Here is a 13,865-nt window from a genome sequence, read left to right as displayed (position 1 = left end):
TTAAATTCTGCCTTATGGGAAATTTCTATAAGTCTATGGATTGTTTTGAGGATGATTTGAAAATCTGAACGTTGAATATCGCCTCAAAAATTGTATACAGTGTACAATGCCAGTTAGAGAAATGTTTTCAACCAGGATTGGTTTAATTGCATGTTGAAAAAAACTATCTCTGAAAAAGGCTCAGACAGAAGAAAGAAAAAATATGGAGTGAATCTGTGAGAAGGGTGAAGTTTTAGAAGAAATGGCCTAGCCAGTCTTTTGGCAGGCCTGTATGTTTTTTGGTTTTTCATGGTTAAGCGTTTGGAGTCATACGATATGTTCATTTCATGGGTGTTAGGGATATTGGAGTGATATAAATGTTTTATGATACTTGGTCGACAATTTGTGACCTGCTCTATTTTTTAAATTAGACCTCCCTACTTCATCTTGTTCTTAAACAGAATCAGATTTCTGGTGCCTAACTGCCATAAAGCCATCGTATCTGAGAAGTGTTTACAGCTAATAATGCTTGATATAATATACTATTGGACGGATAACATAACATTAGAAAATGACCATGAAGGTCAGCAAAAGAAGATTGTTTTTTTGTTTGTTTAAACCCAGTCAAAGGTGTTGATGCAGTATTATGTCCTTGGATTGAAGGTTGCAAGTTTTGTTGACTGGTCTATTCAACAAACATTTAAGTGACTATCTTGCTGTTGGAGTGTTTTGCGTTAATTTTCTGTTTGCATTCCATGCCCATGGACTGAAAACGTAAATGAACTGTTAGTGAAGCAGACTTCATTTATATTTTATTTCACAACCCAATTCTTGAAATATGGAAGATTTGCCATTTCAAGTGTTAGTATGGAGAGAAAATAAATCACTGCCACTCCCTGTACTCTCCAAAACTCATCCATCCTTAAAAAGCGAGGCTTGCTAAAACTTCACATGATATTTCTCTTGATGCTGAGTCAGAGCAACTAACCTAGATGAATGTTGCTCTAAAGATAGTGTCTACTTGACAATGTGTTTAAGGCCACGTTTATACGTAGCAGGGTATTTATAGAAACAAATATTTCCCCCCCTCCGTTTTCAAAAATAACATTGTGCACACAGCATCGTTTTCCAAAAAGTTTTCGTTTACATCAAAACGCATAAATACGCCGTCGAGCGCCATTATAACTATGCCGAACCTATGGGCGGCAGTGTAGTAGAGCTTAGATCGGGCCCAGAAAATCAAGCCCGACCCGGCCCGAGCCCATGCACGTTCTGTCCGAGCCCGGCCCGACCCGACACATTAACCGTAATTATGAGTCCGATTTCAACCCGACTTTTTTTTTTTAATACATATGTAACTTTGCACACATTTGTTACTAGGCCTACTCTGCTAAATATATATGTAAGGGATAATGTATAGAACGCCGGTCATTATCGGGAAAATAAGCCCCGACAGGGCGAACAGTACACCGACCGACGCGCAGCGAAGGTGTCTTGCTTCGCCCTGAAGGGGCGTATTTTCGACAATGACCGGCAACGTTCTATACATTATCCCGCTTATTACACGGCTACTTGCCAAAACGAAAAAATAACTTCACATGGTGTGTCTTTTTACAATTTATTCGTTACCAGCATTCTTAGTGTTGATCAGCAGAGAAATAATTTGTCCGCAAAGACGGTGACGTCGCTTAGCAACGGAAGACGCTGGGCTTGACAAGTCACCGGACTACTACCCATGAAAGTGAATGGAGCGTTCCACGGCATTGAGAAGACCCGTGTAATAAAGGCCTATAATATTTCTGTTTATGGCATAGATTTCTCCTCAGATTAGGCCAATAAACCAATGATAACTGTAAACATAGGGCGCTCATATGACGTTAAGCATTTCCTGGCGCATTATGTGACGCTTCAGAACCTAAAACCCAGTTTCTCCCCGTTGACACGACAACACTTAACCGGTGTTTTCAGAAATCTCCAATGATCGTTTTCTGTGACAAAAACTGCGTTTTCGTGTAAATGAGAGGCCAAACCATATGGAAATATCTGCGTTTTCCCTTTGTGTAAAAGGGGCCTAAGAGCACATTTAAAACAAAATAACTTCCCTAATGTACCTATAATCAAACAAAAAGCTAGAGCTTTTTTCTTTTGAGTAGCTTCATGTACAGCATCATTTGTCTAATCACTAAATGACTGTTTATATGATATTGTCTTTTGTTTCTACCCTTCTTTAGAGCCCACTGCTCTACTCTCAGGGATTCTCTTCTTGGAATCTTCTCTGTCTACAGGCCAGCTTGCATTCCTGAACCCTCCCTGTACAAATCATACACCATCTTTTCTGCCATGAAAGGCCTCTCCAGTAGCCAGAGCCATCATCACCTGGTCTCCTATGACCAGTCAGAAGCGCCGCTGGGTCATCACCACCATGACCGCAAGTTGTATTTGTTCAGCCAGATGGACATGTCAACACCCCTTCCCGTTCAGTTTCCCCACCCAGCCGAGATTCCGTACCATAATTCCCACCATACTTTGCAACATTGTGACAGCGGCAGCCTAATTCCATATGGAACCTACCCAAGGAGGTGCCTCTCAACTTCATCTTCTCACAACCCTGAGGTAAAAGATGAAGTGATGGCTGTGGTGCCATATGTAGGCCGAGGTGGAGGAGGTAAATGGAGTAAAAACCCAGCCAGGGCATCAACCAATTTGGAGCGGTCCGAGTGCCAGTCAGCATTTCCGAGGGATGGCTATCATACACTGCAGTACAAACATATGTCAGGACCCACTGTGGGAATCGGGTCTAACAGCAACAACAACGACAGCCCCGGAAGAATCCGTCATTTGGTCCATTCAGTCCAGAAACTTTTTACCAAGTCCCACTCATTGGAGGGCTCACACCAGTCAACATCCCCAAAAGGGGGAAATCATGGGAACATGAATGGGGGAGGGGGTGTTGGTTGCAGAGTTGTAAGGACGAGCCGAGAGAGGGAAAGTCCATCAGTGGGAGGACACCAACGGAAGCACAGTAAAAGTCATGAACGCTGCAGATCAGCAGAGCCCAAACATCGTAGCCACCATCAACACCACCACCAGCTCCATGGCTCAGCATCGGCACCTGGATCAGGGTACTGGAGCTCTGATGACAACCTAGAGCGGGACCTGTGCCTCTACAAACCCCTCCACCACCACCATCAACACCCCTCTCCGCCGTCACCCTCCCCCTCGCCAATGGTCATGACAATGGCATGCCATCCTAACAGCAACTCTGTCCTAAATTCCTCCCTTTCCAACTCCCAAACTCAGCAGTACTTCATGATAGACCATTATGGAAAGCTCAATGAGCATATACACCATGGCCATTCACACCATCTCAATGGTATGTTTAAATCCTCCATGAGAAACCATGATGGCAACCCAGTCGCTAACAGCAGCAGCAACAGTGGCATCGCAGAAGGAACACGCAGTGCCTTGCTCTCTTTGGGTCCTGCAGAAGCACCAGGGGTGAAGAAAGGTGCATGGTCATCAAGCCTAATGGTGAGCAGGACCCAAGGGTTTGACAACCGCAACATTTCCAGTCAGCCATGTACAGCCGGCGCAGCATCTGTTAACCTTAACCTAGATAGAACGCTAGTCGATTCAAATGGCGGTCAGCAACAGGACCCGACTTGCCATTTCCTACAGGTAACAATTGCATACTCCCTACACGCCCCTACTTGAAAACTACTTGGCTCACTCACTCACTTTTTCTTTCTCACATCTCCATTGTTCCTGTTCCCTCTCTAACAACCAACATTTGGTTCTGGCCGTCCCCCCCACCCAACATGCGTCACTGCAGACGTCTTTGGTCTGCCTTCAACTCTGTTACCAGGCTCTCCTGTACTATTTCATCCACTTCGGTCTCAGAGGCTTCCTATTCCCCCTTCCGCCTTTTAAGTTTAGAGTGGAAGGCCATTAGGCCAAGATTGAAATGTTAAATTATTCCAGTCTACAGGGGGAATAATAATAATAACAGATGACACATGATAATAGTGTGCCTTGCTTTGCAACCACACTAATAAACTTGAATTCTTCAATGTTATCTTTTATGCTGTTCTCTGTCATTGTGAAGTGGTTAGAATTTACGTTGTGGTTCAATGTTGTATTTTGTTGTTATGCATTATTGTGATTATTGTTCATTATTGTAACAATACGGGTATGTCCCGTTGGTCTGGGGACAGATAAAAAAGCACCTTGGACACAATCGATGGTGTCTAGGACCATTCATCCTTCATTAAGTCAAACCCCTTGGTTAATGTTGCAGGCATGTCACGCTCTTTACCTGAAATGCCAATATGGGGTTTAACGCTATCAGTTAAAGATATTCCTAGGAAATAACAGCACACTCCTGGAATAAAAGTTCTGAGATATCAGTGATAAGGAGACGGCAAGTACTACAACATGCCTTTGAAAGCTACATTCACTATATAATTGGTCCGGCAGAGTATTGATAAGGAATCATAAATAACAGTCGAGCAATGGCGGCTGGTGATAACATTTGTGGGTGGGGGGGTAGTCATGGAGTGGGGGGTCAAGGGGTTCTCCCCCTGAACATTTTGAATTTGGTAGATTTGATTTCCTTTATTCTGGTGCATTTTGGGGATGGCCACTACCATTCAGGATTCCGATTCATGGCCTACACCCTGACTTGCAGGGCCTGGAAAAGCTTACACTGCAAAAAAAAAGAAGCTTACACTTACTTTATGGCCATTCCACCAGCCATTGCTATTTGACCCATGGTTGTTATTCAGATTTTGTCAAAATCATGATCAATTTTATTTTTATTTGTGTAGCGCTTAATCACCATTACAATCTCCAAGGGCTTAACAGGCCAAATATTTATGACACCCCCCTTTACCCAATCCCCCACAAGGGCAAGAAAATCACTGTCCTATAGCGTCCAATTTTTGTGAGTTTCAAGGTCTATTTCAAATGCAGTTAGAGATCTGGGACAGTTGCTTCCTTTTGTTTATATGCAATAGGCCAAAATAACAATTGTATATGTAACTTACTTGCTCCTTTGAAGTAAAACATGCTTGGGGGGTTCAATAACTGAAAAGGGTGGAAAGTGCTTTTACCACTCTCTGATAGTTAGCTATCTATCTCTTCTCTGCAAGTAGTTGTGTTGCGGGAATGCTGCTGATGATGGTAGTCTATTTGATTGATTCGCTGAATTGTCCAATCATGTGGTGATAAAAAAATATGAAAAACAATGCCAATGGTGTGGGCGCACACTGCTGCGACCTGAAGTCGAATATTCATACACCAATGAAAAGCTGTCTTTGCTTGATAGACAGCAAAAAATGTGGATACCGGCACCCCTGACTTGAAGGAGGGCTTTCTCTTGAATGAACAATAAAAAGCCTAGCCCAAAGAATTGACGTTTAAACGCATTTAAATGGTTGCTGGCAGTGACAAGTACAGTCTATCATACAATTAAAAAGGGATAAACACTATGTATTTTTGTTGATTTATTTTGTAATGGTTGATTCATAGTTGGCAGATATATTCACGTGAATATTTCACGGAGGGGCGGCGCCCTAGCGCCCTCTATTGACCCACCGCCACTGCAGTCGAGGGAAAAGCCCACACTGGTCCCAATGCAAGCACCGAACTAAATGATCCTGCTTTTTCAATTTGTTTAAAGCGTTTCAGGGAAGAGCTTGCACATCGTGGGCTTTATCCTTAAACCTTATCTATAACTTTAGTTAGCGTCTTACCTTAGAGCAAATGAGGAGACTTTTTATGTTGATCTTTGATGGAATCATCTGTTAGTAAGGTTTTCCACACCGTTTAATCTATATCCAACTTTTTTTGCTTTGGAAAAGCCAAAAAAATACGACAAACCCCTCTAAGCGTCGATAATATCTGCTTTCAGACATGCAGGTTTCATGTGCAAACCGTATCGGTATGAACCTGTGTTTCAAATGATTGAAAGATTGCTATTGTAGGGTGCAAGGCCGTTCTAAAGAGGGGCTTAGTTAAGGGTCAGTTCTGGGAAAGTAGTGTCTAAACATGTGCAAAGGTCCAAAGGTCCTCCAAAGGTCCTAGGTAAATGGGAGAAATAATTTGAACAATATAATCAAAGACAGACAATATTTGTGGAATAACATAACATTGACTTGAGACGGGGTCGAACATAGTGTGCGACCCACTCCACTGTTTTCCTATGGAGAAATGGATGGGAGGGGTCATGCGCCCAACCTCGCCGCATGTGGCCACGGAGGGGACTTTCGAAGTTTATATGATTTTAGCTTTCACTGCCTGGCAGCTTCCTAACAAAACACTGAGCAATCATCCGTAGACTACCCTTAGTCTATACAGTGATGGTCACTCCCAATTAAATCTACCTAAGCAACCTTGGGTACGGTCGACCAGGGGCGGACCGTGGGTCTTATTATAAGGCTTGTTTAAAAAAACGTATTTATCGTAAAAACAGAAATTTCAGATGAAGAGAACAGTGTCAAAGGTTGGACTGAATGCAAAAGCTCCACTAATATTTTAGTTTATGATAGTCACAAGTGTGGGACTTTGCTAAGGAAATATATCGCTAGCTGTGGTATCAAACCTGGTGGCGCAATTGAAAAGTATCTTACAAAGACCACAGCTAAAAGGTGCCCAGATGAGAGGCTAAAGACGCAATAACCAAACTGTCTGAACTTCGTATGCATTTATATCAGCTCTCCTGCCTGACCCAACAATTGTTTATCGTGGAGCTAACAAATATTCGGAGGAGGTCTTCACGGAACTGAGAACCCAGCTAGGGAAAGCAATGGAGCCGCTACCCTGGACATGTGGACGGGTGAGGGCCGAAAAACCGCCACCTTTGAGTTACTTTGCACTACAGCAACATAAAGTATGAGCTCATTGAACGAGTGCTCTTTACATCTCAGTGGGACAGGTCCCTGCTGGTATGCAGTATCAAGTCAGCCAGCATCAGTGCATTATGTAAATTCAGCCTCGATGAATTATTCTCAAAACTGGTGTACGTGACTGATGGGCTGAGATTATAGTAGCAGCTCTTCATACCGCTTCACGGCTGAACTGTATCTCACATATTTTGAATGCAGTCCTCTCCACCACACTCTCAAAACTATCTGATGAGGACATGTATGACGAGGAATTTAATGACTTCAAGCAGAAAAGAAAAAAACACCCAAAGCCGTGTTTGCATTTGAATTCTCTGCACACAATGCTAGAGTCAGCTGTCAATATGAAGACATTCCTACACCTCTAGAAGAACAAGAGGAAGTAGCTTGTTTGACAAAGTTGCATTGGTTGCATTTCTGGAATGATTCAAAGGAAGCCACTAAAGTTTAATTGAAAAATTAATAGAGAGTTAATTAAACTTTTGTGTGGTATGAGCACATCAGACGCCACTCACAAGCTTCTTTAACCGATAATATGAATTGTGCTTCACTGAAGGTAAATTCGACCAATATTCCACAAATTGGAAATTTTCCTGCATCTCAACCTCAAAAGTTTGAAGCTACTCTGACAACAATGAAGTGACAAGCGTACTCAGCGAGACGCGGCGTTGTGAAAGGTGGGTGACAACCAAGTTGCATAATATACCTTTTTTCTGGCTGATAACATCTATTAATAACAATATATTCTTATTTCTGGGAATTTTCTTAACATTTCTTAATACAAATATTTGTTCATGTTTCTTATAGAACTAAAGGATAACCGTGGAAGTCCTGATTGACAGCATCCCCCACCTGAAAAGAGGGTTCAGGGGTTTGAGGGTTCGAGCCGCAAGCAAGAGAGACTTGTCTGCAGTGACTCGCGTGCTCGATTTGCAATTCAGGAGTGGAGGAGTCAGCTGAGGACCCTCCCTCAGCCATTTACCCCCAAATAAAGAACACTAACCCAAGAGAAAATGACTGACTTTTTCGTGCATTACTGCGATAAGAAGACAACCTTATATGCCAACTACAGCTGAACGATTAACCAAATCTACATTGTAATGAAATAAAACTCATTTTTTGGCAAAAAAGCGATAAAAAGGTTCCGTTTGTAGGTTTGTTTTAATGTTAAATTATATAACCAATCAGCAGGTCCGACTCAGAATATATGGGATATTATATCAAAGGTTTACTCATGAAATTATTATTATTTACTCAAAAACAACAACTATAATGGTATTCTCGATTGATTGATTTTTTTATTGGATTTATTAGTTGACTTGCAAGATCGAAGACACCACAAATAAAATGTTCCTCCTACAATAACAGGCACAGTATGCAACATCATACAGCTTTGGATTAGATGCCATAATAATAATTCCACTGTATTCCCTCAAATATTTAACATTTTAAATGATTATAAATGAGAGGCCTACAGTGAGGTGTTCTAAGGGTCGTGATAATCACCCGCATACCCAAATAATTTAAACCTGTGCAAAGTCCGGTACACCGGAAAAGTTGGACCGGAAGGCAAGAGATATCTTCCGGCAACGTCTGACTGTAAACAATGATGTAATCTTAAAAGACAACACAGTTAGTTAGTCCATCAAACTAACTAGGGGAGAGGGATTTGCCAGTAACCTTTAATAAGATATGTATTTTTCCAGGGCTTCCCCAGAGGTATCCACATTGTGCTGTACACAAATGTGCTCTGGTTTATCAAAAAAACAGTCTATGCTGTTAATGTGACAAATGCACAACATCTTTCTGTTGATAATACATACACATTATCAAGATCGGCCATGAAATTTTGCAATTATTTTTTATATCAGTGCATTAAATTAGGCTGAGATGTTCAATTAAATACAAACACTGTTATTGATAACCATACTTTGCAATTGGCTGATCAAGCTAAATATACCATTTCAGTGGGGCAGTTTATCCTGACTAATTTAAATATACAAAAAAGGCTCCCGGCTTGTTTCCCACTTTGCCTGCCAATCACAGGTGCGTGAAATGCAACATTAATCAATGTCTGGGAAACATGTGAGGGGAGTGTACATTTTCTTGTTTTGTCAAAAGATTTGCTAGATTTGTATCTTTGCAAATCTAAATCGTATATTCAGCAGCTTTTACATAATCAGTGGGTTATCCGGTTTAGATTTAGATTAGAATACAATTTAATATGAATCTGAAGAGTTTATTTTTACGATTTTTTTACGAAGATTCAACCGTATCTTTAGCATTTGCCCGCTGAGTAATGAAATAATTTGCTGTTAAGCGTCTTAGAGTACCATATTAAGCGCTATATAAATTTCATTTATTATCCATTTCATAAAGAAATCCAAAAATATCCTACGGTCATTTTGCAACATAAAATTGCTATTTTGGGAGTAATGGAGGGAACTCCTTGTATGAAATCATAATGTTTGTGCTTGTGCAACTCAGGAGAGAAGGCTTCATGGATATGCAATTGTTGGCAGTCATGAGTATGTCCTGAAAGAGAACAAACATCAAACAAAGTCAAAATGATCATTGAAATATCTATTCTGACATGGAAAGTCAGATTTAAAGTCTCCATGCATCTTACATTACAGTATCTTTTCGCAATTGTCATTGCTCAATTGTTTTTTTCAAAGCTATTTTCTTGGTCAGGTCAGGTCACTATTGGATTTTTTTTTTTAATGTCAATGAGTCTCGTCTCACTTAATGAAGGTTAAACAAATAACTTGGGTCACTGTAGAAAGCCCTATTCTTAGTGAGAGCAAGGGAAGGCTTGTCGTTCTAAGCTTTGGCTCCACTCATGGTGAGAATATCAAGTACTTCAAAGCTCTGAATTTGTTCTGTGTCGTGACAGAGACGGTCCCAGGTGGGGTTAGGGACATATCTATGGAGACCCGGGATAGTACATCAGTTCATCTTACTTTCTGTTCTATTCCTTTGCCCCGAAGGTGCCACAGGATGAATGGAGCCCGTTCTCCCCGATGGGTGAAGAGGATGATATACCCTGCAGGCGGATGCGGAGTGGCAGCTATGTAAAGGCCATGGCTGACGACAGTTGTGATGACAGTGGAGACTCGGATGGAAGCCCAAAGCTGTCCCCCAAGATGCAGGCACGTCGGGCAAGCTATCTGAAAGCCACGCAACCCTCGCTTACGGAGATGACCACACTACAGTAAGACGCCCCAACCCTCCTTATTCTGTTGATTCTCTTTTCTCTTCTTTCTTTTTCTCTCTTTTCTCTTTTCATCTAAATATTCTTCCTTTAGTGTTTTTTTTGTTGCTGTCAACATTAACCATTCCTAAAGGTCAGTCAGAATATTCAATGAAAATTGAATTGGAGATAACCAACCCGCAAAAAACAAGCCTACTCTCCCTCCCTCCCTACGCCTCTCAGACATGGAGAAGATGACATTGTGTTGAAATGTCATCGACAGGCAATAAGGATTCCCTGAACTAATCAGGGAATAGATGCCCTGATTGAGTGAAATGCCCGACTCCTTTCTGACTCCTCTCCAATGGACTGCTCTCACATTGGAGCGCTCAAATCTTACCAACAGCCCCTTGAATGCGTCAATTTGAAGATTAACTTTAGTTTACCCTACCTCATTGTACTTTCATCATTTTACATACTTAGTGATAATTGGATTAACCCTAACCCTAGACCTAACCCTTTGATATGTATTAGTGAAAAATACAAATAAAAATGATTTTTATTTGGGCACCAGTTGTGCCCTAACCCTTACAACCAGGTGTGATGTTGATTAGCCATTTCAAATCTACCCATTAGTGACATCACAAGGGGGAATGTCAACCTAAGCAGTGGCGAGTAAAGAAAATACACTCACCCTCTGAACTATAGTTTACTGATTATCAATACTGCCTATCAGACGCATCACATTTCTACACAATTGACTCCCTTAAGTCGTTTCACTCACTCTTGCTGCTTCTGTCTGATGGACCAGAGGTCCTGAAATCACACTCTCGAAATGTGATTTTAAACTTTAAGTATAATGAGTATGAAAATAAAAGGTTAACCATGTTCTTAAATTAGACATCTTCATTTCTTTCAGAATTTCAACTGAGCACTCACCAAAGCTGCAGATTCGGAGCCACAGCTACTTGCGGGCAGTGAGTGAGGTTTCAATCAACAGAAGTGTAGACACTCTGGATCCCAAAACCCTCCTCAACCCTAAAATGCTGCTGTCGTCGCCACAATATCGCTCACGCAATGAAAGCTACATGAGAGCCATGAGCACCATCAGTCAGGTTGGTGTCAAATATTTGCACTGCCATGCCTTACAGTAATGGAATGTAATCTTTGAAGTGTGGTATTATGTGGGGCATAAGATGTGAGGGCTGTTTTGTTTATTCTATGTTATTATTCTTTTATGACAGTGAATAGAAATACTGGGAAGTGGGTTGAAGAAGAGAGGAAATGACATAGAATAACACCAAAGTTTGGGGATACAAGGTGCATTGCCCACATTGCTAGCCATCCATTTTCAAGAGTTCCAAAGTGAGAGCAGAAGAGAGAGGAAGAGAGCTAGATCAGTGGTTTTCAAACTGGGGCGCGCCCCCCCTGGGGGGCGCCAGAGTTCTTCAGGGGGGGCGCGACGTGAGAAAAAAATAAACCCGAAGAAAACCCTGAAAGACGATGATTCAAATCATCAGTCGTACTTCAACTGTAGAAGTAACATAACTAAATCAATTTTCAACCGTTTATCTTCGTGCAAACCATTTAACAAATCTACACACTTGTATCTTCAATAATATCGAAACAGAATTTCGATATCATTTAAAATGTCTTCAGAATCACAGTTTTAGTTTCATACTGCTTCGTTTTCAGCTGTTTTCATTGAAGACGTCAGCCCATTCTGATACACCTACTTCTAGACATCGTAACTCATTCCTTTTTCAACCGTTTACCATCGTTCAAACCATTAAACAAATCTACACACTTGTATCTTCAATACTATCTAAACGGAATTTTGATAGCATTTATACTTTTTTCAGAATCACAGTTTTAGTTTCAAACCGGCGTCGTTTTCAGTTGGTTATAATAATTGAGGTCACCATAGCAACGCTGGTAAACAAACCCCGCCGAATAGTCGAATCTCTGGACTGAAAAGGCAGATCTGATTCGACTCAGAAAATTCAGGGTCGGGGACCCTGAATGAATCTGTAAACTGGCAGTTTACACAGATTAAGATGTTCAAATGTATTTAAAAAAGGTTAAGCTAAAACATGCTTAGATAAAGTTGTCACATTTTGTTGTTTAAAAACGCAAAAAGATGTAATGTTTCAGAAATATGTTTAAAAAATATGTTAAAAAATTTGTTTCAAATGTTTCAAAAATATGTTCCAAATGTTTTAAAATGAGGATCGGAGATGTTTGAAATGTGTAAAATAATTAAAATAGCTTTCAAAACACAGGTATTTAGAAAAAAAAATTGGGGGGGGGGGGGGGCTCAGCTGAATTTTTTTCTCTGAGGGGGGGCTCACTCTCTCACACTTTGAAAACCCCTGAGCTAGATGATAACAACCAAATTCCCCTCCCTACGATGTTCCACCAAAGTGTTGCATTCACAAACCTTAGATTGACAAGCCAGATGGAGTCCGCTAACTAATCATAGTAGATATGCCCTGAACTGGTCAGGACTAAAGGAGCCAGGAGCGGCAAAAATACATTTTGCGGCATACAGATTAAAAAAACAACAGTTTTCGATGTTATCTACTAAGTGATTTAACATCAGTGCCTATCATTACCTCAGCAATGGGTAGTAGGGGCCTACTGTACCTACTGTAGGAGGTTTACACCACTTTGAACTAGCCCAACTTAAGGAAGACTGCTAGTTGTAAATTACTGAACATTTCGTTCTCTTCAAACAGTATGCAGGCATAAACTCTAAAAACGTTAGGCATAAGTAGTTTTTTTTTTATGTGTGCGATGCGATGCCCCATCAAGTTTTTTGTTAAATGCTCAATGGATTTGAATGTGATTTTATCAGACTTGCCCCCTTGGCACGAATCGCAGCGGTGTCCTTTGGTACTTATATTAAACACGGAATGTGACGAGCAGCATGGGAATGACGGGAGCCCAGGTTAAAGCAGTTTGCAACTCTCACACCCCAAACACTCCACGACTCCAAGAGTAAACATTGAGTACCTCAGTGACGTGTCGATTTTCGCGAACTTCACTGTCACCGAGGTGTAGTTTATTAAATCAATCATAATATCAAACAAAGGATCCAGGAGGGTGCTACAGCTCCAAATAGCGATGCTCTGAACCCTCCCAGGATCCTTTGCAGCACTCAGAAAACGGCGACCACACCCACAGGTGCCACACCCACGGCTACCACACCGTAAACACCGAAAATCCCCCCAAAACGTATTTTACATATTTATTGTCTATAAGCAATTGGATCATTAGATTCAAGGTCTTGGAGGTTGTAAATGTCATCCAAGGCCCTGACACACACAATTGTCTGTGGTATTTAAGCCAATTCAGCATGTTGAATGTGTTTTTTTCTTAAAGCCCAGATTTCATATTTTTTTGTAGTCATTTTATTTCTGCTTTAGAAATTGTTTACATATATTGCTCCATTTTTTTCTCAGATACATTGTTTATGAAAATCTAAACTTGTCTGTGAAACCTTGTTATTAAAGCGTCTAACAACGCAAATTTGTATTTTAATTATAAGTATGTAATTTAGGGGGTTACCAATTAGGATAATAATTTATTAACTTATTCCAAATGCAAATAATCTTTGGCAATGTAATTTACTAGTAGCATTCTTATTTTAGATATATGCAGGACGTTTAACAAGTAGTTTAATAAAAAACAAACCAAAAATATATATAAATATCAGCGATCTTATAGTATAAAATTAGTGAAGATGACTGGACATACCGAAACCAAAGAAATATCAATACGACCCATTA

At 40.7% G+C, this 13,865-nt stretch overlaps 1 protein-coding gene across 1 annotated transcript in view; it reads left to right on the top strand.

The window, feature by feature from the left end:
• The window catches only part of dlgap1a (discs, large (Drosophila) homolog-associated protein 1a), a 105,044-nt gene that overhangs the window by 32,070 nt on the left and 59,109 nt on the right, over window positions 1-13,865 (top strand). The window contains exons 2-4 of the mRNA XM_056597519.1: window positions 2,211-3,657; window positions 9,872-10,095; window positions 10,994-11,189. Of these exons, the coding sequence (XP_056453494.1) occupies window positions 2,320-3,657; window positions 9,872-10,095; window positions 10,994-11,189 (1,758 nt within the window). The 5' untranslated portion in view covers window positions 2,211-2,319. The remainder of the gene's footprint in view (window positions 1-2,210; window positions 3,658-9,871; window positions 10,096-10,993; window positions 11,190-13,865) is intronic.

Source organism: Gadus chalcogrammus, chromosome 8 (genome assembly GCF_026213295.1).
Source record: "Gadus chalcogrammus isolate NIFS_2021 chromosome 8, NIFS_Gcha_1.0, whole genome shotgun sequence".
Lineage (NCBI taxonomy): Eukaryota > Metazoa > Chordata > Actinopteri > Gadiformes > Gadidae > Gadus > Gadus chalcogrammus.
The sequence above is the reverse complement of the archived record's forward strand: the minus strand, read 5'-3'. Positions and strand labels throughout refer to the sequence as shown.